The sequence below is a fragment of the Lepidochelys kempii genome, chromosome 9 (genome assembly GCF_965140285.1).
Source record: "Lepidochelys kempii isolate rLepKem1 chromosome 9, rLepKem1.hap1, whole genome shotgun sequence".
Lineage (NCBI taxonomy): Eukaryota > Metazoa > Chordata > Testudines > Cheloniidae > Lepidochelys > Lepidochelys kempii.
Window position 1 is genome coordinate 64,030,291 of NC_136388.1, and position 27,574 is coordinate 64,057,864.

Here is a 27,574-nt window from a genome sequence, read left to right on the forward strand (position 1 = left end):
TTTTGTTTAAAAATGCATTTTATTGATTGTATAAATCTGGAAATATCACACACACATATGATCAGCAGGACATTTGCCTTATACAAAATAAACCCATATTTCACCTCTGGTGGCTACTCACCAATTGCCCTCTGAGCAGACACAACAGGCCTGATCCTGCAAGTTGCTGAGCGACTCCTGCTCCAAATGATTTCAAGGAGGGTGAGGGCACTGGATGCCCCACAGGATCAGTCTCTAGCCTGGATTGGAAAGCACAGCTTCCTACCGCAAACATCTCTTCTCAGGAGCAGGGGCCACCACAAGAGCTGGCAAAATCATAGCAGATTCTTTTTTGACATTACATGGGACTGGAGTGATACAGTGAGAAGAGCAGGCCCATCTGATCCCGTTGGAATGGGTAGGGCCCTTCCCAAAAAGGAATGAGAGAAGCTGGCGTGACAGCCCTGCAGACTAAAATCCAATCACCCCAGAATAACCCAGGCAGAAGCACTACAAGATCCCTGCCATACTCCCTCATGCCTGTTCCTTAACCTTGAGATGAAGGAAGCACCTGTAGGCAGTTAGCCATCCCACCCCAGGCACTCCCCATCATTTCATGATGAGACAGCTGAACAATCAGCAGATTTCAGCTTCCGCTGTAATAAATCTTGATGTTCTCCTCAGCTCAGTCCCGAAGCACAGTTTGCACCCACAATTATTTATGGGTCGATTATTTAGGTGCCCAAGTATCTGATTTATAGGCCTGGTTAGTTGGTACAATGCAAGTCTATGTGGCAGTTTAAATGACATCTAAAATTACCTAAATTGCATCTGTGTTTATTTATAGATGGAATAAGAGAAGCCTGCTTACAACAGGGCTAAAAATCTGGCCCAAACTCTGGGTGTATGTAATGATGCATACATCAGAACTAACTGGAAGTGTCCCCATTACAGCCATGAATGGCTGTGAAATTATACTATACAAGCGCACACACTAAAATGCACCATTCAGTTGCATTGTTTCCTGCTACGTACCATCCATCCCATTTCTTGGATTTGCACCTTGTGTATTTAGATTGCAAGTCCTCTGGGCCCACTTTCCGACAGGTCTGTAAGGTGCTTAGTGTGTTGGTGCTATATAAATATTACTGCACACAATCAGCATTCAAAATGAGGGGTGAAGTTAGATGCCTCTGCAAAAACCATAGTGGGCTGCAAGTGAGCTAAGCAAGTGATTTGTGTACGTGAGCTGAATGGTTACCATCTTTCCAAAACAGAAGATTGCGGAGATCCAAGAAGGTGGATGGCAACAGTTTCCAGATTCATCACATGGCAGTTTTTTAGCCAATAATGAGCCAAGAATGGTCCTTGTCAGCATCTTAGGGCCACTTCAGTTGCTCAGTAGGTCATACTGACAACAGCTCCACACCAGTTACTGTAGCACAGAACAATCCTTTTCTACCCCAGCCCAAACCTGTAGCCCCGTGCATTCCAGGAGTGCTACAAGAGTTGATAAACCATTCTATTATCCAGCGGATATGCTCTGAGCAGGAGATCCCATTTATCCCCCCTTTACATCCAAATACCAAAGTCATCGTCCAGGCTCCTAGACAATACCTGAACACTGATAGCGATCTTACAGATCCCCTGGCAGTCTTAAGGATACCAATGTGCCTTACAAGCTAAATAAATATGGATTGCTTCACCCGCCACATAAAAAAAAAAATGCAGCCTTCCCTGTGATGAGATATAGTAACCATTTAAAAGTGCACAGCCACTCAACACGAATTTAGGGCAGGAGATGTAGAAGGGCCTAAATAAAACTACAGGGGAATCTTAAGGAGTCAATGTTTAGTTATCCGGCTGGAATTTGGTCAAGAGACCAGGGCTGACCATATCCAAAATGCAGTGGAATTTCTGATGGCCACAGGTGCCCAGAACGTCAGTTTTGTCTCTCCTCCAAAAGATGGCATCAATAGCAGCCTAGCATCCCCTGATAGAGGGCTGGGGTGCTGGTTCAGTGCAGATGCAGAGGAAATAGAGGACCACCTACTGAACGACCAACACTACTTCTCGGAGTGTCTGGGATACCCCTGGAGGCTTCCCATCCAGGTACTAACCGAAGCCAGCTTACCACACCATAGTTATATTTATAGAGCAGTAGCAATCTGGTAAAGCCACAGCCCAAAGCAGCATAGCTGCAGGACACAGACCAAAATTCATTGTTTATAAGCAAGCCTTCTCCAACCCTCCCAAATGCTTCCCTGGCTGCATGGGCAAGAGAACCCAGCCCTGCATTTCTTACTCCTCACCTTCACCCCCCCCCCCCACACACACACATTTCCTCCAGCATTGCAGGTACATCCCAGTCTGTTCATCTTCACTCCAACAGCGGCCAAAGGGCTCAAATCCACAGGGAATCTACACTAGGAGAAGTGGGCCAGTCACTTTAAGAAGCACACTGAGTTTACTGTTCATAAGTGCTCTAGTAAGGATTCACACATACACACACAGAGGCTGTCTCTCTCCTGGGATGGGTAGGGCTCTTTATCTCCTTAGCCAAAGCCAGGTGTTGATGAGACATGCAGAGACTAGCACAGAGTAGACCAGAAGCTCCTTCTGACGCCAGCCAGTACATTGCTCCTCCAGAGTCCACAGCCTCCCAGAGATCTTGTTCAACTGCAGAAAAAGCAGCCAGGTCAGTTACAAGTTATGCAGCAAATGAGGGTGTATATGCCGCTGCCCCTAGCTTCTACCAGCAGGTGTCTCTGTAGGGTTGGCACAACAGCACCCAGTGCGAGGGTGGGAGCTCACAGCTACTCCAGATCTACCTCTCCCAGCAGGAGAGACTGTCCTGGTGTGAAGAGGATCGTCATCTGGACCACATAGACACAGCAGGCAGTTGCTTAAGGAAGCAAAATGTTAGGGTCCAGCAGAGCATCATTTAGTGTCAGTGACTGAAGTCTGCCAGGGTCAAGCACTTTCCCAGTTGCCTTAGGACAGTAAAATCCCTACAGCCAGCTCTGAGTATAGGAGCACTGGTTGCGAGAGGAGCCCACAGATACACTGCCCTTGCGGGCACCCCAATAAGAGGGGAGGCTTGGATCAATGTAAGAATGCTAGCTGTGGAGGAGCCCACTACTGGTACTGGCGGTACCTGCTCTGATTATCCCTTAAGCAGCTTTCACAGAGTCCAGTTGCAAAACATCTCCTCTCTTTCTCACCTGTTTCCTCATTGCTATGATGTCAGTCACGCCAATCTCCTCCAGGGAGCTTTCTGAGGCTGGCCCTGCGTCCTGGGAGCTAGGAAGAAGGAAAACAAAGAGATGCAAATGTGCAAACAGAGATCAAGAGATGCAATCACATCAGCTCATGTATACAGCCAGGAGGAGGTGAGGGAAGGGTTACCCACACAAAAAGCACACCTGTTGGATGGGGAAAATCTGGGGGGGGAGGGGAGGGATGAACAAAAAAAAAAAAAAACCCACCAGATGTTATTGTGTAGCATGTCTTTTTAACCACACCACAGCCACTTAAACCCTAACAACATGCAGCCCTCAGTTACCATCATTGCAAAATATACAGCACATGCTGCAATGGGTAGTGTTATACAGCTGTGTCTATATTGTTAGAATCCCAACATATGGAGCATAGAGAACGTGATATTTACCATTTGGCAGTTTGCCACACACAGAGTCATTAAAACACAAATTAGGGCCAAGGCCTCAGCTGGCATAGCTCCATTGAAATCTATGGAGCCATGCTGATTTACACCAGCAGAAGATCTGCCCCATAATGTATAAAGCTGCTATTTTTTTCCATTAAAAATCGAGTGGTGAGTGTCTGTCCCAGTGCATGAGCCATGGATCTGTTAAAAGAAGGGTTGTCTAGTTACTGTGCATGATCTCCAGCAGGGTCACTTCACTAGGCAAAGGACCTTAGGAGAAATTCTACATGAGGCCTTAAAAAAAAAAAAAAAAACCCGAACAGAACATGAATGGTGGGGTTTTTTTTGTCTGTCTGCTTCTTACATCACCAGTAGCAAAGATCCCACCATCAGCACTAGTGACAGACCTGCCCATGTGTGAGACAGAAAAAGCTCCACCTTGCTCTCCCATAGCCGCATTGATTCTGCAGGGCTGCTGGGAGTAATAGCTTTGTCTCAGGAAAGTCAGCAGATAGGACTCGAGAGGACAGGCTGGGTAAAAGGGAGCTGCCATTTTCAGAGTCAACTTTTCTAACACAGTGCTCCAAACAGATTTCGTTGTAATTGTAAAATACGGGCCAGCCTCAGATGTCATTCCACTGACTTCAATGCTCCCAATTTACACTGTCTGAGAGGCTCTGGCCCAAAATGTGTACATATAAGACAGATGGGAGATCTCTGTGGATTTGAATTATTTTGCAAAGTTTGCTCTGGGGAAACCACCACAATCCAAGACAGTAAGATGAGGTTTAAGGAAATGGATGCTGATCAATATTATATCTTCATATAACTCTAATACAATGACAAAAGTAAAAATAAATAATTGTGATGCAGCAGTGTTTCTGTCACCAGAGACATAAAATATTAACAACTGAAACAACCCACAATTTTTAATTGAAAAAAAAAATCATGCCAGGCCTGGGTAGTGCCCATTATGGTCTAGACTGAAAATTATCTTTAATTCTAACCCCCTTTTTCCAGTGATGCAACTTTCAAGAATGTCATCTAGTGGTAGATTTACCAAAGGCTTGTTTCTGGTTATGAACGTTGGAGCACAATCAGTCGTCATTTTTTACTCTGTGTGAAAATAAACTTTTCACCTATCAGAAATGGCACATTTGGCTAGGAGAAAAAAAAAAATAGCCAAAACTCAGTTTCAAACTAAGCTTGTTTTGTAGAGAAAACAGACCTCCAAAAACAAGCCAGGTTTGAAGAACGTTAGTCAAGCAGCTTTAAATGTGTGAATGTCACTTTGTGTCTACACAATATAACTTCCGTTTCCCCTGTCCTTCCTCAAAATCATTTGATTACGGAGGTCCTAGCGTGCTGAGAACACAGATGTGTAAATTCCAGGGGCTGCATAGCTCAGCGTAATAGGATCCTGAAAGGTAATTGAAGGATGACTGAGTTATAGCCACTGGTGTTGGGAGCCTACAAAGCTTATAAACTCTGTAGAGAGGAGAGCTGCTGGATCAGAAACTCACGTCAGAGGCTCAAGATCATGGAATCTGTTACCAAATAGCTCTGGATTTTGACTCCGTTTACCGCTCCAAACCCATTCAATAAAACCAACTAGGTAGTGTTAATGCAGAACCCGAGCACTCGTGTAACATTAAGGCAATAGCCTGAGTCACGAGAATGTCACAGGAGACAGATAATTTGGGACAGTCAAGGGAATTATTGATGTTAGCAGAGGCAGATGGCCAGAAGAGTTTCAGATAGTCCAGGCTGACTGCACAGCTAGTTTCCCCTCACCCAGTCATCATAGGCTAGCAATTAGGGGTATAAAGCAGCAAAGAGCACGAAAGTCCCCCCAAAGAGAATATTCTGAACAGCTCCTCTCCTGCTGCGCTGCCCCCGAGGGTTAAAAAGCGCATCTCTGCTTCATGCCACGTTGTGTCTTTGAGGAATGTGAAAAGCGACAGCACCTACACACAGTTGTGCAGATGCAGGCCTGAAGCAAGCCAGATAGTCACCTCGGCTGAGCTCGGTCTCGGGCAGACTTCTTAACACGGTGGAAGAGTAGGTGACCCAGGAAGTACACCATCTGGAAGATGTTCTGCAGGGAGTAGATCCTGCCATTCTGAAGAAATGCAGGGAATGGGGGGCTGGGCAGTGGGCTTGTGTCTGGCCTGCAGGGCATATACAGAATCACTCCGGTTATTACCTTCTGGGCTGGGCGGCAGTTCCCCTCCCCCTCCATTTACACTGGTGCACCAGGGGACCCAGGATTGGGTTGTTCTCAGTATCCTTATGATTGCGCCAAGCCTTACAGTGGAACGTAGTTAGCAATTGTACCATCTCACTTACACCCAGGCATCATGGAATGGATACTTAAATTAGCTAAAACTAACAATCAAGGACTCATGGAAGACAGGTGAGGTCCCAGAGGGCTGGAGAAGGGCAAACATAGTACCTGTCTGGTTTGTTTGTTTGTTTTAAGAGGGGAACAAAGAGGACCCAGGAAATTATAGACCAATCAGCCTAACTTCGATACTTGGAAAGATACTGAACTAAATTATTAATCAGTTTGTAAGCACCTAGAACACAATAGGGTAATAAGCAATGACCAACATGGATCTGTCAAGAACAAATGCCAAACCAACCTAATTTCCTTCTTTGATGGGGTTACTGCCCTAGTGAACTGGAGGTGGCAGAGCAGTAGATGTGATAGATCTGGATTTTACAAAGGCTTGGGACAGTCCCACATGACATTCTCATAAGTAAACTAGCAAAATGGGGTCTAGGTGAAACAACTATAAAGAGGATGCTCAACTGGTTGAAAGATCATACTCAGAGTAGTAATCAATGGTTTGCTGTCAAACTGGGAGAGGATCGAGTGGGGTCCATCAGGGGGTCTGGCACGATTTAATATTTCATTAATTACTTGGATAATGAAGTGAAGAATGTGCTTATCTGCAGATGTTATAACACTATGTGTGAGGGATTGCAAGCTCTTTGGAGGACAGGATTAGAATTCAAAATGCCCTGGACAAATTGGACAATTGGTCTGAATTCGACAAGATAAAATTCAATAGAGACAAGTGCAATGCTTCACTTGTGCATTTTATTTTTTCCTTCCCAACTACAAAATGGGTTATAACTTGCTAGGCAGTAGTACTGCTGAAAAGGATCTAGGGGGGATAGTGAATCACAGACTGACTAGGAGCCAAGAACGTGACGCAGCTGCAAAAAAGGCTTAATACCATGCTCGGGGAGGGCTGGGGGGGTATTAGCAGAAGTATCGTATGAGACCGGCAAAGTCATTATCCCATGCTCCTCAGCCCTGAGGCCTCAGCTGGAGTATTGTGTCCAGTTTTAGGCATCACGCTTTCAAAAAGATATGGGAAAACTGGAGAGAGAGAGAGAGAGAGTCCAGAGGAGAGCAACAAAAATGATCAAAGGTTTAGAAAACCTGACCAACTGGGCATGTTTAATTTTGAGACTAGAAGGCTGAGGGGAAACCTGCTAACACTCTTCAAATATGTTAAGGGCTGTTATAAAGAGGACAGTGATCAATTGTTCTCCCTGGTCCACTGAAGATAGGACAAGAAGTAATCAGCACAGGAGATTTAGATTAGATATTAGGAAAAACTAAGGGACAGCCATCCTTGCATACCATGCCCTGCCAGCCCTTGGCAAAGTCAGTCTTCATAGCATTAGTAAAAGGGAAAGGAGGACTGTGTTTCCAGGAGTCAGCAGGCTCAAGTTCTATCCTTGGCTCTGCTACGGATGTGCTAGTGTAACACTGGGGCAACCTCTCTGTGCCTCAGTAAAACAGAGGTGACGCCTAGCTCAGGAAGGTGTTCAGAATCTTAACGTATTGCTGGTGAAGGGCTCCAGCCTTCAAAGATGGACGGTCCGAGAGAAGGCCAGCGTGCTGTTAAAGATCAAGGAGGGAGATCAACATGGCTCTGAGAAACACGGCCTGTCCAGCCTGAGCTGGTCAAGGCTGACCAGGCATCAGCCACACCTTTCAGCAGGATAGTCAGGCCAAGGGCTGACAAGGCCTTGAGCCCTCAGTGAGCCGAGAGCTCCTCGTACGGAGGATCACACACGAGAGGATGGATCATCTGATGCTGGGACATCATTTAAATAAGAGCATTTTACTGGAACTTGCCAATATGGGCTTGGTCCCTTCCTTCCATGCCGCTGCCTGTCAATACCCTTAGATCGATGGGGGGGATCATGCCTTCCATAGCGTGAGAGTTCTGCTGGGCCAATGGGCCTTCTGAACACAATAAGAGAGGCTGAGCATTCAGCCTGGGAATTAACCCCTGGCAGTTCTCACCGGTCAGGCTTCTGGTTCGTGCAACGCAAGGCAGTCTGGGGGGTCTCGCTTAGAGTTCTCTCCTTCCGCAGTCTGCCATGGTGGGTCTGTTAGAACGCACACACAAACCAGAGTATTAGTACTGACTCTGCGAGTCATTCCCCTCATTCAACCCTTCAATGATCCCACAGCATCCCCTATGCTCTGCCATCGTCAGCCAGGGGTAGGAGGCAGCGGAGGGCAACAACCCCAGTAATTCATTAGAACTGCTACAGCTCTATTGCAGCCCCACCATATCTACTGTGAAACTGCAGTGCCAAGTGGGTTTTAGCACAGTAAACGAATGTGCTTTCACAGCCACGTGGGCCTGATCCCATGGTCTTCACTCCAGTAAAGACCCACTGGCATCAATGGGAGTTTTGCCTTGAGTAAGGACCGTGGCAACAATTTCAAATTCATACTCTGCCACTGGGGTAGCACAATAACCTATTTATGCAATAGCCTCCTGGCCTACACAGTAGTTATCTTAGCCCGCTTCTTATACAGTGCGACACATAATATATTATGTCATAATTATACAAGCATTCAGGCCATAAAGGCATTAATGTGACATATTGTGTTTAGATCCCGGAACAGCATATGCCAGAACGCATCTCCACACCAGCCTTGCCCATGATCAGCCTTGCTCCACGAGAATACATAAAAAGGACAGTGTCTCAATGCAAACGTCATATTCGAATGAAACCCCTTATTGAAGCTGAAAGAATTTGTATACAACCTTGTTTGAAGTTTGTTTATTCTCTTGCATTTCATTTGGCTCAGACAGCAAAGCTAGACTGACCTGTTTATGCCTTGGTTTGATCATAGGCTAGCCTCCTGCCATAGCATATGAGGAGACTTAAAATATACAAGGGGGGGCGGGCGGAAACAGATGAGTTTTGCCATTCCATAGGAGCAGGAGAAGGCCCAGTGAGCCAACCTTTCTTGGAAATATTTCCACTATCATCGAGTTTTATGGAACAACCTTGAACTTGAGCCTGAAGTGCATATGTGACCATCCCATGCAGTGTCATCCCTTCCCAGCAGCAGCATTCCCTTATCACCCACAGTAGAGCTACATGAAATTTGGTAGCTTCCTTTCACAGCTGGCTGTGGAAGCATTTCCCTTGGTTTCAGTTCACAGCCAGGACCTGACTGGAGCCAGAAAAGTTGGAGCTGGCATTTAGATTAATGAGTGAGCTCTGAAGAGAGAGAAATTAAGCTCTACATATCTTAGCACTCCTGTAACGCTCCAGGGGGTGAAGGTGCCTTAGAGAAGGCCTGGTTGGAATGTCTGGATGACTAAAGATGCAAGTTTCTACCTGTAATCGTTGGAGAACGAAAGACAGCTTCTTTCTTCTAGATTAGTTTTGCGTTAGAGTAAAAATTTGTCTCTGGATTATTGAACACTGTTTTGACCCCAAGTACTGATAAAACTAAACTTCTTTTCCTGTTTGACACAGTAGAAGGGTTGAAAAGGGATCCCACCACCCAGCTGGCCTATATTTGGGACACACCTAGTGCTTAATTTGTGCCAAGGCTGAGCCCCAGCACCACTAGGTTTGGCAGTTCGTAGCTCTGGCACCTCTGGGCTTGCTGCATCCATTAGGACTGTAAAAAAAAAAAAAAAATTGCTTGAGCCCTGGCACCTCTTTCATTACAAATTAAGCACTGGACACACCACATGAAACAAAGTGGCACCAGAACACATTCTGCCCAGAGGAGATAACAGCAGTGGACATTAGTGGTGGGGCAAAAATTAATTCAGAGAGAACCCCTCCAAAGATCTCTTGTTCTGGACAGAACCAGAGTTCAGAAGAGTAGACTGCGACATGAGTCATCCTATTGAGCTATTCTGCAGAGGTGGGAGCTCTCCTTTTACACATTGTCTGTCTTGTCACTTAAATCAGGACTTCGTCACAGGTACGGGGCACTATCAGGTGGGCTATGGGATGCAGAAGGAAGACGACACTGGGGACAATTTCACTATCCCAGGAATTTTTCCTCTGGGAGACTGCCTTGTTACACGTGCCCAAGTCTGTTCCAGATACAGTACCGATCGCTTGCGTTTCTGGGTGCCTGACTGGGTCGTGGTGTCCAGAAACAGGAGCTCCCCAAATCCTGTAGGCTGGGTGGAAGGGTCCTGAGGCATATGCACAATAGAGGGGTGCTGCCTTAGCTGGTCCAACAGGAGAGGCCTTCGACTATCATCCATCATCTCTACAGAGAGGAAAGAGCGGGCAGTTAGAAACATTTGCCTATGTCCCAGAACATAACAGCATCGTGTTCAGACTGGGGGCTGGGGGTGGAAGTGATGTCGAAATCCCTGTGTTTCTATGGCTACCAATACAATACCCCTCCAGAAAAACACACAAAAAAAACCCAAAACCAAAACCACCCACACCCCTGCAGCTTTGACAGTCATTGTCTGCAGTCTTTATCCGGTGCCTGTTCCAGGTTTTCCCATAGAAATCCATTTCAGGATTTCCTCCCCACCTCCCTCCCTCCAGCAATCACTGGAGCACTCTTCCCCTTAGCTGAAAGTGGGGCAGGCTTCAAACTACTCACCCACAGGCACATGGAAATCCCATGCCGGAATTCTTACACCCACATGGACCGGAAACTGAATGGAGAATGATGACAAAACTCCTCTAAGACATTCACTGCTTCAGGCAGAGTCTAACCGTGCCCCTATTTAGCCTCTAAGGCCCATGAAAACAAGTAGAGCCATCTGGCACTGACGGCAGCAGTTGGCTACTAGTCAGCATGTTCAATCTCCCCAAAAGCCAGGCTCCAGAGAAGGAATCAGAGTTTTACCTCCAAGTCTCTAAAAAAAAAAAAAAAAAGAAAGAAAGCATTCCTTGGACACACACCACCAGCTGTGCTGAGGATAAGCCAGCCTTACTCTCAAGGCACAGAGAAGAGGCTAGTACACTGCAGTTTGGGCGTTGGTGTTCAAAGAGTAGGGGCCCTGAGTCCTTGTTTACCTGGCATCCCAAGGAGGAGACTCTACCAAGGGGGGGGGGGGAGATCTGGATAATGCAGATTGTAGCTCCACCTCCCCCAAGCAGGGACTTCAAGATATTAGCCAGCTTGAGTGGCACCAAGAGGATCTTAGATCTTTCCCTCCTCCACCCTATCCCTCTCTGATGAGCGCACGCACACTCATTAACCTTGGCTGAACAACACCCACCTCAAGCCCTCTGCCCCTGAGGCTGCACAATCAGAGCAATTCTGGATCCTAAACGCTGTTGCTCCCACATCTGGAAGCCTGCCTGTCACCAGCTCCACAAGCACTGCCAGAACCAGCCTCACCGTGGCCTGGCTTTAACCCTCACTCATATCTCTGGCACTTCCTCTTGGCTAATTTAGTCTCTCTTGGCTCCTTGCTGTCTAGGGCCCAGAATGCAGCAGCAGGACTGCTCTGCTGCCCCAGAAAGCTGCATTACTCCCGCCTCCATCACCATCTCTGGCTTCATACCCACTTCCAGACCTAAATCCACAATTTCCCACATGGCTTTCAAAGCTCTCCATAGACTCACGCTGCTCCAGCTACACCGCCATACTGCACAGCTACCTTCTCCTGCCTCTTCACTCTGCATCTTCTCTCCACGCTTGGAAAGTGTAACCTCTCCTCCCTCATCTCTCTGGAGCCCATTCCCTCCCTGCCATCGGGCGCTTTGGCACCTTTACTAGGGTGTGATGATCATCACTTCCCACATCATTCTAATACTCCTCCCCACACCTCCCTCATGCTACAGGAAGACAGAGATCTTTTGCCTCTTCGCCACTCCAGCCCCTGCTTTTCCCCCTTCTCGCCTCTCACACGGCAGCCGCCGATGCAATTCTCCCAAACAAACCCTCGGTCCCCACTCTCAGTGCAAAGTGTGTTGGGATCGGCCAATGGGGGATGCTACACAGAGTCCATTGCATTTGATCCTCTGTGCTAGTCCATGTCCAGTCAGAGCCGGCCCATTCCATCACCTGCCAGCGACAGCCTATCAGGGATGTGCATCCGGAAGGAAGGACGAAGCTCCTCAGCTTCTCTCTCCTTTCCCAGTGGGTTGGACTCTTGCACCACCTGCAGCCTGCTGGGCACCTGCATGCGCTGATTGATGGCCTCCATGAAGCTCACGTCGCATGGGGCTCGGTTCACCTCCAGGCCCCGAAACGGCCACATCATCATTTTATTCCCAGCCTTACTTTGGCAGCCTGTGAGGTCACACAATAAAAAAAAAAGCCAACACAGCACTGAAAGAAAGTTATCAACACCAAACCCTCTCACATCCTGCCATGGTGGGCACAATTTAAGATGCAAATGTAATAATAATCCCTAACTCTCATACAGGGCCTTTCATGGGCAGACCTCAAAGTATTTTACAAGGGCGCCCATCTGTGAAATGGGGGGTGATACTGGGGAAACTGAGGCACAGAGCAGTGCAGTGAGTTGCCCAAGGTCACCCAGCAGGCCAATGGCAGAGGTAATCAATAGAAAAAACCAGACACTGTTTTAAAAACCAAACAATGGCACACCCTAAGAATTAGCTGGTGGGAGGAGACAAAAAGATTCTGATAATGATTAAAAATGGAAAATTCCTGTCGGAGGGGAAAACCATGTTCATACTCACATTTCTCCATATGCAAAGAGCATTCCTTACTGCTGAAAGTAGATGGCAATGAGCAAGAAAGTAGTAAATTGTCCATAGGAAAGAGCACAGTATACATGGTACAGCCAGGCAAAATTTTTCCACCAAAAAGGTTTTGTTTGTATTTTTGAGGGAAAACTGGGTTTTCAATTCAACTCAGAATTTTATTTTATTTTTTTCATATGAAAAGAGTGTTCTGGCCACACAAAATTTCAAGTCTTTGTCAAAAAACAGAGAAACGTTTATTTTCTTTCAGGGAAAAAGCTGAAATTTTCCTCTGGGAAATTTCAACAAAAATTAATTCCCCGCTGCCATTTTCAGAGCAATTTTCTGCAAGAAAAAGGCTTGTTTTCTGAGCAGCCCTAGTGTACCTTTAAGAAGAAAATGGTCACAGTCTCAGAGAATCATAGAAGATTAGGGTTGGAAGGGACCTCAGGAGGTCATCTAGTCCAACCCCCTGCTCCAGGCAGCACCAACCCCAACTGAATCATATCAGCCAGGGCTTTGTCAAGCCAGGACTTGAAAACCTCCAAGGATGGAGATACCACCTCCCTAGGTAATCCATCCCAGTACTTCACCACCCTCTTAGTGAAGCAGTTCCCCTTGAGTATCCAACCTTGACCTCCCCCACTGCAACTTGAGACCATTGCTCCTTGTTCTGTCATCTGCTACTGCTGAGGACAGCTGAGCGCCATCCTCTTTGGAACCCCCCTTCAGGTAGTTGAAGGCTGCTATCAAATCCCCCCCTCACTTTTCTCTGCAGACTAAATAACCCCAGTTCCCTCAGCCTCTCCTCATAAATCAAGAGGGGCTTTTCAAAACTTAATGTTTCAGTACACAGCAAACATAGCCTTGGTCTACACTAGGAGTTGAGGTTGAATTTAGCAGCGTTAAAATCTATTTAACCCTGCACCCGTCCACATGACGAAGCCCTTTTTTTCCCCGACTTAAAGGGCTCTTAAAAATCAATTTCTTTACTCCACCCCCGAAGGGGATTAGCGCTGAAATCGGCCTTGCCGGGGTTGAATTTGGGGTACTGTGGACATAATTAGACTGTATTGGCCTCCGGGAGCTATCCCAGAGTGCTCCATTGTGACCGCTCTGGACAGCGCTCTCAACTCAGATGCACTGGCCAGGCAGACAGGAAGAGGCCCGCGAACTTTTGAATTTCAATTTCCTGTTTGGCCAGCGTGGCAAGCTGCAGGTGACCATGCAGAGCTCATCAGCAATAGTGACCATGATGGAGTCCCAGAATCGCAAAAGAGCTCCAGCATGGACTGAGCGGGAGGAACGGGATCTGATCGCTGTATGGGGAGAGGAATCCGTGCTATCAGAACTACGTTCATTTTTGAAATGCCAAAACATTTGTCAAAATCTCCAGGGGATGAAGGACAGAGGCCACAACAGGGACTGGAAGCAGTGCCGTGGGAAACTTAAAGAGCTGAGGCAAGCCTACCAAAAAACCAGAGAGGCAAACGGCCGCTCCGGGTCAGAGCCCCAAACATACCGCTTCTATGATGAGCTGCTTGCCATTTTAGGGGCTTCAGCCACCATTACCCCAGCCGTGTTGTTTGACTCCTTCAATGGAGATGGAGGCAACACGGAAGCAGGTTTTGGGGATGAGGAAGAGGATGATGATGAGGAGGAGGTTGTAGATAGCTCACAGCAAGCAAGCAGAGAAACCGGTTTTCCTGACAGTCAGAAACTGTTTCTCACCCTGGACCTGGAGCCAGTACCCCCGAAACCCACCCAGGGCTGCCTCCCGGACCCGCCAGGTGGAGAAGGGACCTCTGGTGAATGTACCTTTTAAAATACTATACATGGTTTAAAAGCAAGCATGTTTAAGGATTAATTTGCCCTGGCATTCGCGGCTTTCCTGGATGTACTCCCAAAGACTTTGCAAAAGGTTTCTGGGGAGGGAAGCCTTATTCCATCCACCATGGTAGGACACTTTACCACTCCAAGCCAGTAGCACGTACTCGGGAATCATTGTAGAACAAAGCATTGCAGTGTACGTTTCCTGGCGTTCAAACAACATCCGTTCTTTATCTCGCTGTGTTATCCTCAGGAGAGTGATATCATTCATGGTCACCTGGTTGAAATAGGGTGCTTTTCTTCAGGGGACACTCAGAGGTGCCCATTCCTGCTGGGCTGTTTGACTGTGGCTGAACAGAAATGTTCCCTGCTGTTAGCCATGGGGACGGGTGAGGGGCTAGCCACGTGGTGGGGGGAGGCAAAATGCGACCTTGGAACGAAAGCACATGTGTTGTGTATGTAATGTTAACAGCAAGGTTTACCGTGAAAGAGTGTACCCATTGTTCTATAAAATGTGTCTTTTTAAATACCACTGTCCCTTTTTTCCCCCCCTTCCACCAGCTGCATGTGTTTCAAGGATCACAGAATCTTCTCCTTCCCAGAGGCTAACGAAGATTAGGAGGCGAAAAAAAACGCACTCGCAATGAAATGTTCTGAGCTCATGCTGTCGTCCCACACTGACAGAGCACAGACGAATGTGTGGAGGCAGACAGTGTCAGAGTGCAGGAAAACACAAAACGACCGGGAGGAGTGGTGACAGGCTGAAGAGAGGGCTGAAGCTGAAGGCAGCGTGATGAGAGGAGGCAGGATTCAATGCTGAGGCTGCTGGAGGATCAAACTCATATGCTCCAGCATATGGTTGAGCTGCAGGAAAGGCAGCAGGAGCACAGACTGCTGCTACAGCACCTGTGTAACCAACCGCCCTCCTCCAAGTTCCATAGCCTCCTCACCCAGACGCCCAAGAACACGGGGGGGGGGGGGCCTCCTGGCCACCCAGCCACTCTGCCCCAGAGGATTGCCCAAGCAACAGAAGGCTGGCATTCAATAAGTTTTAAAGTGCTGTGTGGCCTTGTCCTTCCCACCTCCACCACCCCTCCTGGTGCTTCTCTCTTCCACCACCCCTCCTGGGCTACCTTGGCAGTTATCCCCCTATATGTGTGATGAATGTGAAGCAACAATGACTTTATTGCCTCTGCAAGCGGTGATCGAAGGGAGGAGGGGAGGGTGGTTAGCTTACAGGGAAGTAGAGTGAACCAAGGGGAGGGGGGTTTCCATGAAGGAGAAACAAACAGAACTTTCACACCGTAGCCTGGCCGGTCATGAAACTGGTTTTCAAAGCTTCTCTGATGCTCACCGCGCCCTCCTGTGCTCTTCTAACCACCCTGGTGTCTGCCTGCGCGTAACCAGCAGCCAGGCGATTTGCCTCAACCTCCCAGCCCGCCATAAATGTCTCCCCCTTACGCTCACAGATATTGTGGAGCGCACAGCAAGCAGTAATAACAGTGGGAATATTGGTTTCGCTGAGGTCTAACTGCATCAGTAAACTCCGCCAGCGTGCTTTTAAATGCACATTCTACCACCATTCTGCACTTGCTCAGCCTGTAGTTGAGCAGCTCCTGACTACCGTCCAGGCTGCCTGTGTATGGCTTCATGAGCCATGGCATTAAGGGGTAGGCTGGGTCCCCAAGGATAACTATAGGCATTTCAACATCCCCAACGGTTATTTTCTGGTCTGGGAATAAAGTCCCTTCCTGCAGCTTTTGAAGCAGACCAGAGTTCCTGAAGATGTGAGCGTCATGTACCTTTCCCGGCCATCCCACGTTGATGTTAATGAAACGTCCCTTGTGATCCACCAGTGCTTGCAGCACTATTGAAAAGTACCCCTTAGGGTTTGTGTACTCACCGGCTTGGTGCTCCGGTGCCAAGATAGGGATATGGGTTCCGTCTATGGCCCCACCACAGTTAGGGAATCCCATTGCAACAAAGCCATCCACTAGGACCTGCACATTTCCCAGGGTCACTACCCTTGATATCAGCAGATCTTTGATTGCATTGGTTACTTGCATTACAGCAGTCCCCACAGTAGATTTGCCTACTCCAAATTGATTCCCGACTGACCGGTAGCTGTCTGGCGTTGCAAGCTTCCACAGGGCTATTGCCACTCGCTTCTCAACTGTGAGGGCTGCTCTCATCTTGGTATTCTTGCACCTCAGGGCAGGGGAAAGCAAGTCAAAGTTCCATGAAAGTGCCCTTACACATGTTAAAGTTTCGCAGCCACTGGGAATTGTCCCAGACCTGCAACAATATGCGGTCCCACCAGTCTGTGCTTGTTTCCCCAAGCCCAGAATCGGCGATCCACCACATGAACCATTAGCACCATGATGCCCACATTGCCAGGGCCCCTGCTTTGAGAGAAGTCTGTGTCCATGTCCTCATCACTCTCATCACAGTGCTGACGTTGCCTACTTGCCTGGTTTCGCTTTTCCAGGTTCTGGTGCTGCATATACTGCTGGATAATTCGGGTGGTGTTTAATGTGCTCCTAATTGCCAAAGTGATCTGAGCGGGCTCCATGCTTGCCGTGGTATGGCGTCTGCACAGAAAAAAGGCGCGGAACGATTGTCTGCTGTTGCCCTGACGGAGGGAGGGGCGACTGACAACATGGCTTACAGGAAATTAAAATCAACAAAGGGGGTGGCTTTGCGAGAAACAGAATGGCCCCCTCAAGGATAGAACTCAAAACTGGGTTTAGCAGGCCGTTGATTTCATGGAGGGAGGGAGGAGAAAAAGAATACAAAACAAACCTGGTCTATTTCTTATTTTGAGCCACTTCATCTATCTTTATAGATCTTGCTGGCAGCAGACTGTGCAGTACGACTGCTAGCCATCGTCATCTCCTGGGTGCTCGGCAGAAGACGGTGCAGTATGACTGCTGGCCATCGTCTTCTGCTGGCTGCAGATTAAAAGACAGTGCACTGCCGGTAGGACTGAATCGCCATGAGACGAAACTTAAAAGGGAAATGACCTGGCTGAATCACTCCCATGTTTGCCCATACGCCCCTGACCTCATCGAGGTTGGTTAAAAGAGCACCTTGGACTACATTGACGACTGCTACCAGTCATACTGCACTGTCTGCTGCCAAAATGCAGTACCGTGTCTGCCAGCACCCAGGAGACATACAGTGACGGTTAGCTGAGTGGGCTCCATGTTTGCTGTGGTATGGCGTCTGCACAGGTAACTAAAGAAAAAAGGCGCAAAACGATTGTCTGCCCCTGCTTTCACGGAGGGAGGGAGGGAGGGAAGGGGGGGGGGGCCTGATGATATGTACCCAGAACCACCTGTGACAATGTTTTAGCCCCATCAGGCACTGGGATTTCTACCCAGAATTCAAATGGGCAGCGGAGACAGTAGGAACTGTGGGATAGCTAACCACAGCACAACGCTCCGGAAGTTGATGGTTGCCTCAGTACTGTGGACACACTCCGCCAATTACATGCACTTAGAGCGTTTGTGTGGGGACACACACAATTGACTGTATAAAAACGCTTTCTACAAAACCGACTTCTATAAATTCGACCTCATTTCGTAGTGTAGACATACCCCATAGGTGTAGCAGTTTTACTGTTTAAAAAGCTACGAGCGAGAGGAGCTAGGCAGCATTTTTCAAACTATGGGTGAGGACCCCAAAGTGGATCATGACTCTGTTTTAATGGTGTTGCCAGGGCTGGTGTTAGACTCCCTGGGGCCCAGGGCCAAAGCCTGAGCCCAGATTATAGGCCCCCTGCCTGGGGCTGAAGCCCTTAAGCTTCAGCTTTGGCCCCCCTGCCCAGGGCGGCAGGGCTTAGGCTTTGGTCCCCGCTCCCGGGGCCGTGTAGTAATTTTTGTTGTCAGAAGGGGGTCGTGGTGCAATGAAATTTGAGAATGCCTGAGCTAGAGGGAAGGCTTTGGTGGGTGGGAGAGTAAATTCCATGTGTTCCAAGGCACCCAGACAAAAGCACAATCCTCTATGAAGATTGAAGGTGTGCAATGGTGAACTTCCTAACAGGTGGGTTGAGTCTCAGTGGAGATGCTTGTTAGGACAAATGTCAAGGAGATGATCCCAAAAGTAGCCAGGGAATACAACCAGGGCTTTAAAAAGCAGTAGGGCCACCACTGTCAATCACCCACTCGGTAGGCACCCAGTGTGCCGAGAAAGCACAGGGGAGAAGCTACTAGTCAACAGAACTCAAGCAACGTCCAAACTGCTGTTACACCACATGGTTATCCTGTTAAGATAGTTGTCCTTTCACAAAGTCTCCATGGCAGGCTGGCCTAAAGGCCTCTGCCACAGAGCACAATGTGACAGGGACTTTGCACCACTCTGCAGCCAGCCGCTGGTTGAAGAGCAGTGCCCAATGTGACAAGAGGATCTGGACTAGACATGGGGAAGGGGCAAGTGCTGGGGTAAGTGGGGAAAACCCCAGGGATCCAGGAGGTGCATGCAGGGTCTGGCTTGGGTGGCTGGAACATTGTAAATGTACATGGGAGCTTTACTAGCGTGTCTGTACAGTGCCTTGCACGATGGGGTGATGAATGTGGGTTGTCCCTAGGAACTTTGTGACCAATATGCTTATTAAATAAACAATAGAGGAAAAAAAAAAACAATCAATCTATGGGCCCTGCCCCAAAAAGTAACAAAAAAAAAAAAAGAATGAAAAGCAGGAGGGGAGCAGTTCTGGTAAAGGAGTGTATGAAGACCAACCCAGGAAGGATTCAAGAAACATATTTCTCCAGCCAAGAGAGTTTTGCTGTGGATTTATTTTAAACAGCTCAATTCTTTTTCCCTAGAGAAAATCATCATCATCAGATGGGTACTGGGGCTCTAGCCACAGGCCCCCACCCCCCGCCCCCCCCCCCCCCCAGCAGCTGCTCTTTTGAAGCTAGAAACCTCACAGAACAAGCCACACTGGCTGGGTGCAGCAGGAAGTCAAGCAGAGAGAGGTGCTCTCCATGGGGCTGCAAGAGGGGGAGAATAAATGCTGGGGAGAAAAGCACCCGAGTTCCACTCCCAGCTCTGCCGCTGACTTGCTGAGCGACCTTGGATATGTCAGTCTCCCCACACCTCCATTCCCCCATCTGCACCAGGGAGATCACACCAAATTCATTCATGTTTGTGGTGCAGTCAGCTCTCTCCAGGGTGGGAGTGGAGGGGAAGCACAAAGATTATGTGGGCTCCCCAGCTCACACAGCCACAGGGGAGGCAGCATAGCTAAGCTGATAGAGCACTGGGTTGGGACTCAGGAGAACTGGGGTCTATTTCCCAGCTCTGCCTGAGTGGCCTTCAGCAAGTCACTTCCCCGTTCTGTGCCTCAGTTTCCCCTCTGTAATATGGGGATAATGACACTGCCCCCTCTTTGTTAAGCTTTTTGGATGTAAAGCACTGCATCAGAGCCTGGTGTCAGAGAAGGCATTAATGGCCAAAGAGGATTTTAGCTGGGAAGAAAACATGCAGCACGGCTTGGCTCAAAAGCCTCCCCCAGTTTTTGTTCTCTTTATAGGTTCGGCGGCAGCAGGGAGAGGGAAGGACTGAGAAGCAGGCCAGCAGCTAGGCTATTTCCATCGCGGGGTGGTGGGGGGAGGGATGAGACAGAATCCAATCAGAGCCACATCTCAGACCAATCCCTCTTCTCAGTCATCCTGGCTACCTCCCACTCCACACCTCCCACCACACACCCTGTCCCCACTAGCCGGTCCCCTGCTGGATCAGGATTTCCGTAGCAATGGCTGCGGTTCCCCAGGGAGCCCAGCAGGGGCGCCGAGGGGCTCAGAACCTCAGAGAGGAAAAGAACCACCCGAAGGATGGCAAGGGGAGCGGAGGCACCAAAAGGGAGATGAGGTCAGAGGAGGAAGCTTCAGGAACACAAGTGAACACACTGGGGCCCAGCCTTGTTGATGGCAGTATGCCCCCAGTCTATTTTTAGTAGCATTGCCCTGATTTTCTGCCCAGTCACCCATTCACTTGCCTTCTGAATCCACCACGGCACCAAAGCCTTCGGCTCTGTGTGGGATCTAGATACACAAGCTCCTCCCCACCCTGTCCTGACACCCACAGAGGTGTCGGGCAATGGATGGCACTGCACCACCCTGCAGAGATGCCAACTTCTCCTTGTGACAGTCCCCTCCGATCCCTTTGCCCTCACAGGCTGGGCAGACAGCCCCCAAAACCAACATGCAGGTAGCACAATCAGAGAGTCCAGAGGCTTGGCTCTGAAGATGTTCCTGAGAGTTTGCTCGGCCCAAGGCTGGCCTCAGATAGGAGGGATGCATGGTCCCCTACGGCTGAGTAAAGGGGCTCTGCTGAGCCAGGCATGGGAGTTTCAAATAGTTATCATCCGGCTTCAGGGGCTGATCACTTTAAAAATGTGTCTAGAGGGTCATTAAATCTAACTGGAAAAATATATCAGCCAGGCAGTTGCTCTCGACAGCCTGCTGCATAGGGGAAAAGGGCCATATCCTGGCCCATACGCCCAGGGCCTTTGTGCCACTTGGATGGTCCAAAGAGCACAGGGTCATTGGGGATTGCCCTGATGTCAGGGGAATCCCAGGGTGCTGTAAAACCCCGTAGCCAGGTCTATGTGCCCCATTCCTTTGCAAACATAGGGGACACCCTGGGTGGGCTGGGATAGCATGGAGCCAGAGTACAATGCGCTGCATCCATTCTCAGCTGGCAGAGGAGACTAAATGGCTTCATGCAGAGCCGCCCTCATGCTGCTCTAAGTCATACTGGTGGCTGATTCAGCCCCCAGGGCTGAGGCTCAACAGAGCTAACAGAGACCTTAGAGCCACTCCCCACCCTGACCGTCACTCAAGGTTCTGCACTGAGCACAGCTCAACCAGGCCCAGAGATCTGGCCCAAAGAATCTATCGCAGGAGACTTTCAAAGCCATCAGAGGGCAAGTTTTTATTATTTGCACTACAGTTGCACTTGGAGGCCCCCTCCCGCCCCAAAAATCAAGAATCAGGGTTTCTTTGCAGTAGGTGCTGTACAAATAGTATAACAAGCAATCCCTGCCCCAGAGCTCACAACCAGGGTTATGAGAAAGCACAGCAGGTGAAAGAAAGGAGAGGGTGGGGTGGAAGGACCAGGTGACTGCGAAGCAACCCATTTCCATCATGATCAGCAGTCTCCCTTTGCCACCTGCCTCAGTCAGTCAGTTCTCTCTTCATTAAATCAAGTCAAATCTTTACTTAAATAAAAAAAATAGAAACTTATCTGACATCAACTGCTAGAATCTCCTGCTTTCAAGTGTACGCTCAAGAGAGCTGCGTTCCCCCAGGTCTGTTCCACAGTGTCAAAGTGGGGGCTTCTCCCGACAAGTGTCAGTTCAATGGCATCCTCAACTGAGTTGTTCCTTGAAGCCCCATTAGAAGAACAAGAGAACATAAGAATGGCCATATGGGTCAGACCAAAGGTCCAGCTAGCCCAGTATCCTGTCTTCCGACAGTGGCCAATGCCAGGTGTCCCAGAGGGAATGAACAGAACAGGCCATTGAGTGATCCATCCCCAGTCATCCAATCCCAGCTTCTGGTAGTCAGAGGCTAAGGAGACCCAGAGCCTGGGATGATGTCCCTGACCATCTTGGCTAACAGTCATTGATGGCCCTATCCTCCATGAACTGAGCCAATTCTTTTTTGAACCCAGTTATACTTTTGGCCTTCACAGCAACCCCTGGCAACAAGTTCCACAGGTTGACTGTGTGTTGGGTGAAGAAATACTTCCTTACGTTTGTTTTAAACCTGCTGCCTATTAGTGTCATTGGGTGACCCCTGGTTCTTGTGTTACGGGGTAAACACTTCCTTATTTATTTTCTTCACCCCGTTGATGATTTTATAGACTCTGTCATATTCCCCCCTCCCACCTTAGTCGTCTCTTTTCCAAGCTGAGAAGACCCAATCCTTTTAATCTCTCCCTGTGGAAGCTGTTCCTAATGTGCCTAATCATTTTTGTTGCCCTTCTCTGTACCTTTTCCAATTCTAATATCTTTTTTGATATGGGATGACCAGACCTGCACATAGTGTGGGCATTCCATGGATTTACATAGTGGCATCAGGGCACTCCAGAAAAGCAGTTGCTGAACTTTATGCATATGATTAAGTCCATTCACAGATTGTTATGCCGGAGGTCAGAACAGATAAACGATCCTTGTTGGCCTAACAAAGGCCAAGAGAGAGTCACTGTATCAAAGACCTTACAATATTACGCAAGATGGGGGAGGGGGGAACTGAGGCATGGCGAGGGGAAGTGACATGCCCAGGATAATCCAGCAAACTAGTGGCAGAGACAGGAATAGAAGCCACATTTTAGGAGTCCCAGTCCACTAAACCGCTTTTTATCTGCGGTATTGAATCAGGGCCTGAATGCAGATGCTAAAGCAGTGACAGGCACTTCTAAAAAACCTGTTACAAGCTTTAACAGCATGTACCCCACACTGCTATCCCAGAACGGTCTGCAGAGCACATCCTTAAACTAGCTCTGTCCTCTCTTCCATCCCAGCCCCCCAAATCCTGAAAAAATAGAAGTATCTTGCAGCGAGCCTTGGAGATCAGTAGATCTAGGCCAGGGGTGGGCGAACTACAGCCCACACAGGCCGGATCTGGTCCATCAGGGCTTTGGATCTGGCCCGCAGGATTACCAACCCCGTGGTGCTGCGGGGCCAAGGCAGGCTCCCTGCCTGCCCTGGCCCCGCACCACTCCCGGAAGCGGCTGGCACCACGTCCCCGTGGCCCCTGAGGGAGAGGGGGCACAGAGGCTCAGCGTGCTGCCCTTGCCTGCAGGCACCGTCCCCCGCAGCTCCTGTTGGCCAGGAACAGGAAACCACATCCAATGGGAGCTTCGGGGGAGGTACCCGCAGGCAAGGGCAGCACACGGAGTCCTCTGCCCTTCCATCCCCTAGGGGCCGCAGGGACATCGTGCCAGCCACTTCCAGGAGTGAGCCAGAGCCGGCAGGGAGACTGCCTTAGCCCCGCTGCATGCCACTGCCACCCTGGAGTGGCTCAAGATAAGCAGCACCATGCCGAAGCCCAAACCGTGAACCCCTCCGCTCTCCAGCCCCCTGCCCTGAGCCCCCTGCCACACCCCACAGCCCTCCTGCCCCCCAACCCCCTGCCGTGAGTCCCTGGTACACCCCATACCCCAAATCCTTGCCCTGAGCCCCTTCCTGCACACCACACCCGCACCCCAACCCCCTGCCCCAGTCCTACATTCATGGCTCTGGATGCCATTTCCCCACTCAAATATGGCCCTCAGGCCAAAAAGTTTGCCCACCCCTGATCTAGGCCCTGGTAGACCAAGAGACAAAGTAAATGCCAGAGTCAATGAACCCTCACAGAGAGGCCCTTTCTCCAGACCCCTAGCTCACTGGTCACAATTGTAGTGTATGCAATCTATGGTCTTTTCCTTCAGGTTTTTGCTGTGTTATAAAGCAATGTGGGTCATTAGAAAACTCGACATTAAAAGAAGCCATGCTCAATTCCTGCACAGTGGAAGATCTATTCGTTTTCTAATCACCAATGGAAATATCACAGCTTTTAAAGAGCTCAGGGACCAGAGGGGAATGAGGACGTAGGCCCCAAGGAGAGTCAGACTAATAAGACTAAAAATTCAGCTGTCAAAATACATGAGAATGAAGGGCTCAAGCAGATGGATTTCCTTCTTTAAAAAAAAATAAAATAAAAACTACACAAAAAACAAACAAAAAAAACCAAACACCACACAATCACCTTTCTTCAGGGCTTTATTTGCAGCCGCAGAACGAGCCCATCACATCAGCAGAACAGGAGTGGCTTTTGGGCTGATTCTCTGCATTTTAAGCATCAAAAGTCAGAGAAAGTTTCTGACTCAGCCAACCCTTCCTGAGGGGGGCACTCAGGAGCCCCTTGTCTGGAGGGAACCACCTGCCCTTATTCCATGAAAAGCTTCACCAGGTACTGTGACCCCACAAGTGCTGGATGGGGGTTTAAATGTGCATTAAGGACCCTGTGGAATATCTGCCCTTCTCCTCTGAAGACATAAGGTCTAATCCTGTTCAAGTCACACATGGAAGTGACTTCGTTGGCCTCAGTTTTGTCAATCTTACTGTAAAGAGAGGACCGGAACACTAGGCAACACCCATTGCTGGAATGTAGGGTGCTGCAGAGCAAGGGTGAAGGGGCACTGGCAGAGCTGCATGGAGAGCCCAGGGATGAACCAGAGGTGCTGAAGGTTTGGGACTGAGATGGATAGGCAGAGCGAGTGGGTGGGTGGGACCGGAATGGCAGGGAGGGCTGAGATGCATGAATGGAGCTGTGAGTGCCTAGTAGGGGGATGGCAGGAGGCACTGACTGCAGATTTAGGCTAGAGGTGCATTGGCAGAGCTGGGGGACAGGAAGTGCTGAGGAGCATTTCAGATCCCACACACACACACAGAGCTTTGATCCAAACACTGACCTTATTAGGCACTGGCAAGGGGACAGTGCATTGCTAACAGATCCATTCTTTGGATCAGATGTTAAAAAAAATTGAGATCACTTCGGGCTCCCAGTACTGGGAAGGTGTCATGTGCTTCACACAGAGAGTAAAGGATGACCAGCGTTTTGTGCTCAGTCTCATTAAACCCTCCATGAGCTGTGGCAGTTGGGTAGGAGCTATTATGGATTGCTTAACAGGCCACGTTCTGAGCCAGCGGGGGTAGAAGTAACTTTCCTGACATCTGCCTACACCAGATTGGAATTTGATCCAGCGACTGCTATGTTTGCTTGCACAGTGACTGCATTCCCACAGGTAACCCGTCCCTGCAGAAAGCACTCCAGGACACCTCAAGTAGCAGAGGTGTTATCGGAAACAAGTGCATTGTCCTGCTTAATGAATCAAGCTCTGCCCTTAGTGCCAAAGGCTTCTGGGAGCAGCCTGGCTTGCAGCATGGCATCGGGCCAAGGAAGGAAAAGCAGGTGGGCTCCATGTGCGAGGAGGCGAGCAACACATACAGCGATAGCAGGGGAGGCAGAGTAGAGAATGAGCTCTACTGACATCCACAAGAGGGGGCCTTGTAATATCACAAGCAGCAAGAGCTGAGCTCCAGCCATGAGGAACAGGAGGGCTGGCTTTGCCCTGTTAGGCTGGTATATGTATCACATACTCTTCAGTGTGTGTGTGATTACATATGCCAGCCTAATACAAATCAGAGGGGAAACCCGCACTTCCAAAAACAGAACTCATTTAATTTTCCCTACAGAAAACAACAACGAAGCCCTAGCTGGGAGGGAAACAGCCCAAGGTAAACTGCACCAGGCTTATGCCGAAATCAAGAGGCAGAACTCGTCAGGAGAGAGATTTGTTTCCAGTTCGCCTTACGAGGCAGCCAATCACCCCTGCCCCAAGATAAACAATCATTCCTCCCCAGTCCTGATCCTGTCCCTGGAACATAGGGAAGCTCTGTAAACACACTTCTCCCTGCAAGTCACAGGCATACATACCTGATATTCTTAACCTTGGTTTTCTGAGTTTTTTTTAAAAATACAACAATAATTTTTATGGAACTCTGAACAGCCTTCTATCAGGTCAAGCTTCAGCAGGGTATGGTACATGCAGATGTAAACTTCTCATTCTACGATTTCTTACTGTCCCTTTGTACATGACAACAGCTGTAAACCCCTTTGTACAAATTCTGCAATTATTTTTGTTCTTCCCAAAATCTTTTTTCAAGGAGAACTTTGGGTGATGCAGATTAAAAGGGAAAAAGTGTGATCTGTTTTTATTTTAGCATGAGCTCTTTAAAAACAATATTTTGGAAAAGAAAATATCGTTTTCACTTCCAAGTCAACATGAGTGAAAAATGGACATTTTGCAAATTAAATTTTAATTAAACAAACCAAACAAACTAAAAAAGAATAAAAGTAAAGTCAAGAAAGCTAAGCCAGGAGCCTGATGTCTTTGTCAGGCCACAGCTAGGAAGAGAGAGAAGCTGGAATCGTTCACGTAGTTAGCCCAGGCAAGTCCAGAGTGAATTGCTCCAGAAAGGAAACTAAAACTTTGCTATGTTGTGCACCCTCTCTAAAGCCACAAACCCACCATCCCCCTTTGCTCTAGCCAACTTTGTTCCCCTTTCAGCTGATTAGCTTCATGGTATTCTTGTGTTATTTCCAGTTTATTAATGAAACTTACTAACCTGTAAACAACTCTTCTTCCGGTCCCTTGCAATCAGCTGGACGGTGATGTCAACCCCAGAAGTCCTGATCCCTCCCATTTTGGCAGTTTAGGCTCCAGAAAAGCTGTGGGATTGGCTGAATGATACAGCTGTCTTTCACTCTTTTAAAGAGACAGAAGGACCGGTTAATGAGACATGGCAGGTGGCTAATTAGCACCTGTCTTCTTGTCTGTGGGAGTTAGAAATCCACTTACCTTGTTACGCACACAATATGTTCGGCATTTTCCCTCAAGCCTCCTGGCTGGAGCGTTTCATCCAGCACTAATCCCTGACATGGCAAACAGCTAACTCTTAGTGGCTGTGTGACGCTTTGCTTTTCTACATGACTTTGCTTCTGAGGACCTCCAAGCATTTTACAAACACTAATGACTTCAACCTGTCAGGGAGAGGTAAGTAGCTACCATCTGGCAGACTTGGTAACATGACTGGTCTAAGATCATTTCACCAAGGCAGAGCCAGGAATAGAAGTAAAATCCTCAAGCTTTAACCACTAGACTGTTCTCCCTCCCATAAGGGCCCTAAGACAATGCTCTTCTGCCATTCCCAGGAAACTTCTTTCAATTCTTTGTAAGGAAGTTATTAGTTTTACTGCCATAGTGTTTAAAAGCTCTAGTCCTGGATCAGGACTCCATTGTGCTGGATACTGTACAAACAGAACAGAGAGCTTCCGATCTACGTATTAGTGTGAACACAGGATTGTGAAAAATTCCTCTGCTCCAACTGTGTTTTCCCCAACTGAAGTTACAATCCCCTGAGTGACATTTTAAGGTGCTTTCCATCTACAACACCCTGGCTGCCCATGAGGCTGCTCCACCCTCACAGCCGGGTGTTCCTGCTGACAGTCACTAGATTTGCACTCTGGGGGACTGGAAGTGGGACAATGGCAGTGGAGGGCTCTC

At 48.6% G+C, this 27,574-nt stretch overlaps 1 protein-coding gene across 4 annotated transcripts; it reads right to left on the reverse strand.

Moving 5' to 3' along the window:
- On the reverse strand, positions 1 to 26,712 carry LOC140917591 (mitochondrial fission factor). 4 transcript variants are annotated; one of them, XM_073360734.2, is made up of 8 exons: positions 26,637 to 26,693; positions 12,623 to 12,651; positions 11,979 to 12,206; positions 10,051 to 10,214; positions 7,977 to 8,062; positions 5,662 to 5,817; positions 3,204 to 3,282; positions 1 to 2,658 (listed from the first exon to the last, which is right to left on the reverse strand). In XM_073360734.2, the coding sequence occupies exons 2-8, from the start codon at positions 12,630 to 12,632 to the stop codon at positions 2,527 to 2,529; spliced, it is 855 nt and encodes a 284-aa protein (XP_073216835.1). In that variant the 5' UTR covers positions 12,633 to 12,651; positions 26,637 to 26,693; the 3' UTR covers positions 1 to 2,526. The 4 variants fall into 4 exon arrangements, with proteins under 4 accessions (XP_073216835.1, XP_073216836.1, XP_073216837.1 ...); XM_073360735.2 differs by having other exon boundaries at positions 12,623 to 12,654; XM_073360736.2 differs by lacking the exon at positions 12,623 to 12,651 and having other exon boundaries at positions 26,637 to 26,712.
- Positions 26,713 to 27,574: the final 862 nt, after the last annotated feature.

Coding starts and splice junctions, on each gene's coding strand:
- LOC140917591 (XM_073360734.2), bottom strand. Junction 3,283..5,661: donor CGAGACCGAGCTCAGCCGAG/GTGACTATCTGG, acceptor CCTTCTTCCTAG/CTCCCAGGACGCAGGGCCAG. Junction 2,659..3,203: donor TCATAGCAATGAGGAAACAG/GTGAGAAAGAGA, acceptor CTTTTTCTGCAG/TTGAACAAGATCTCTGGGAG.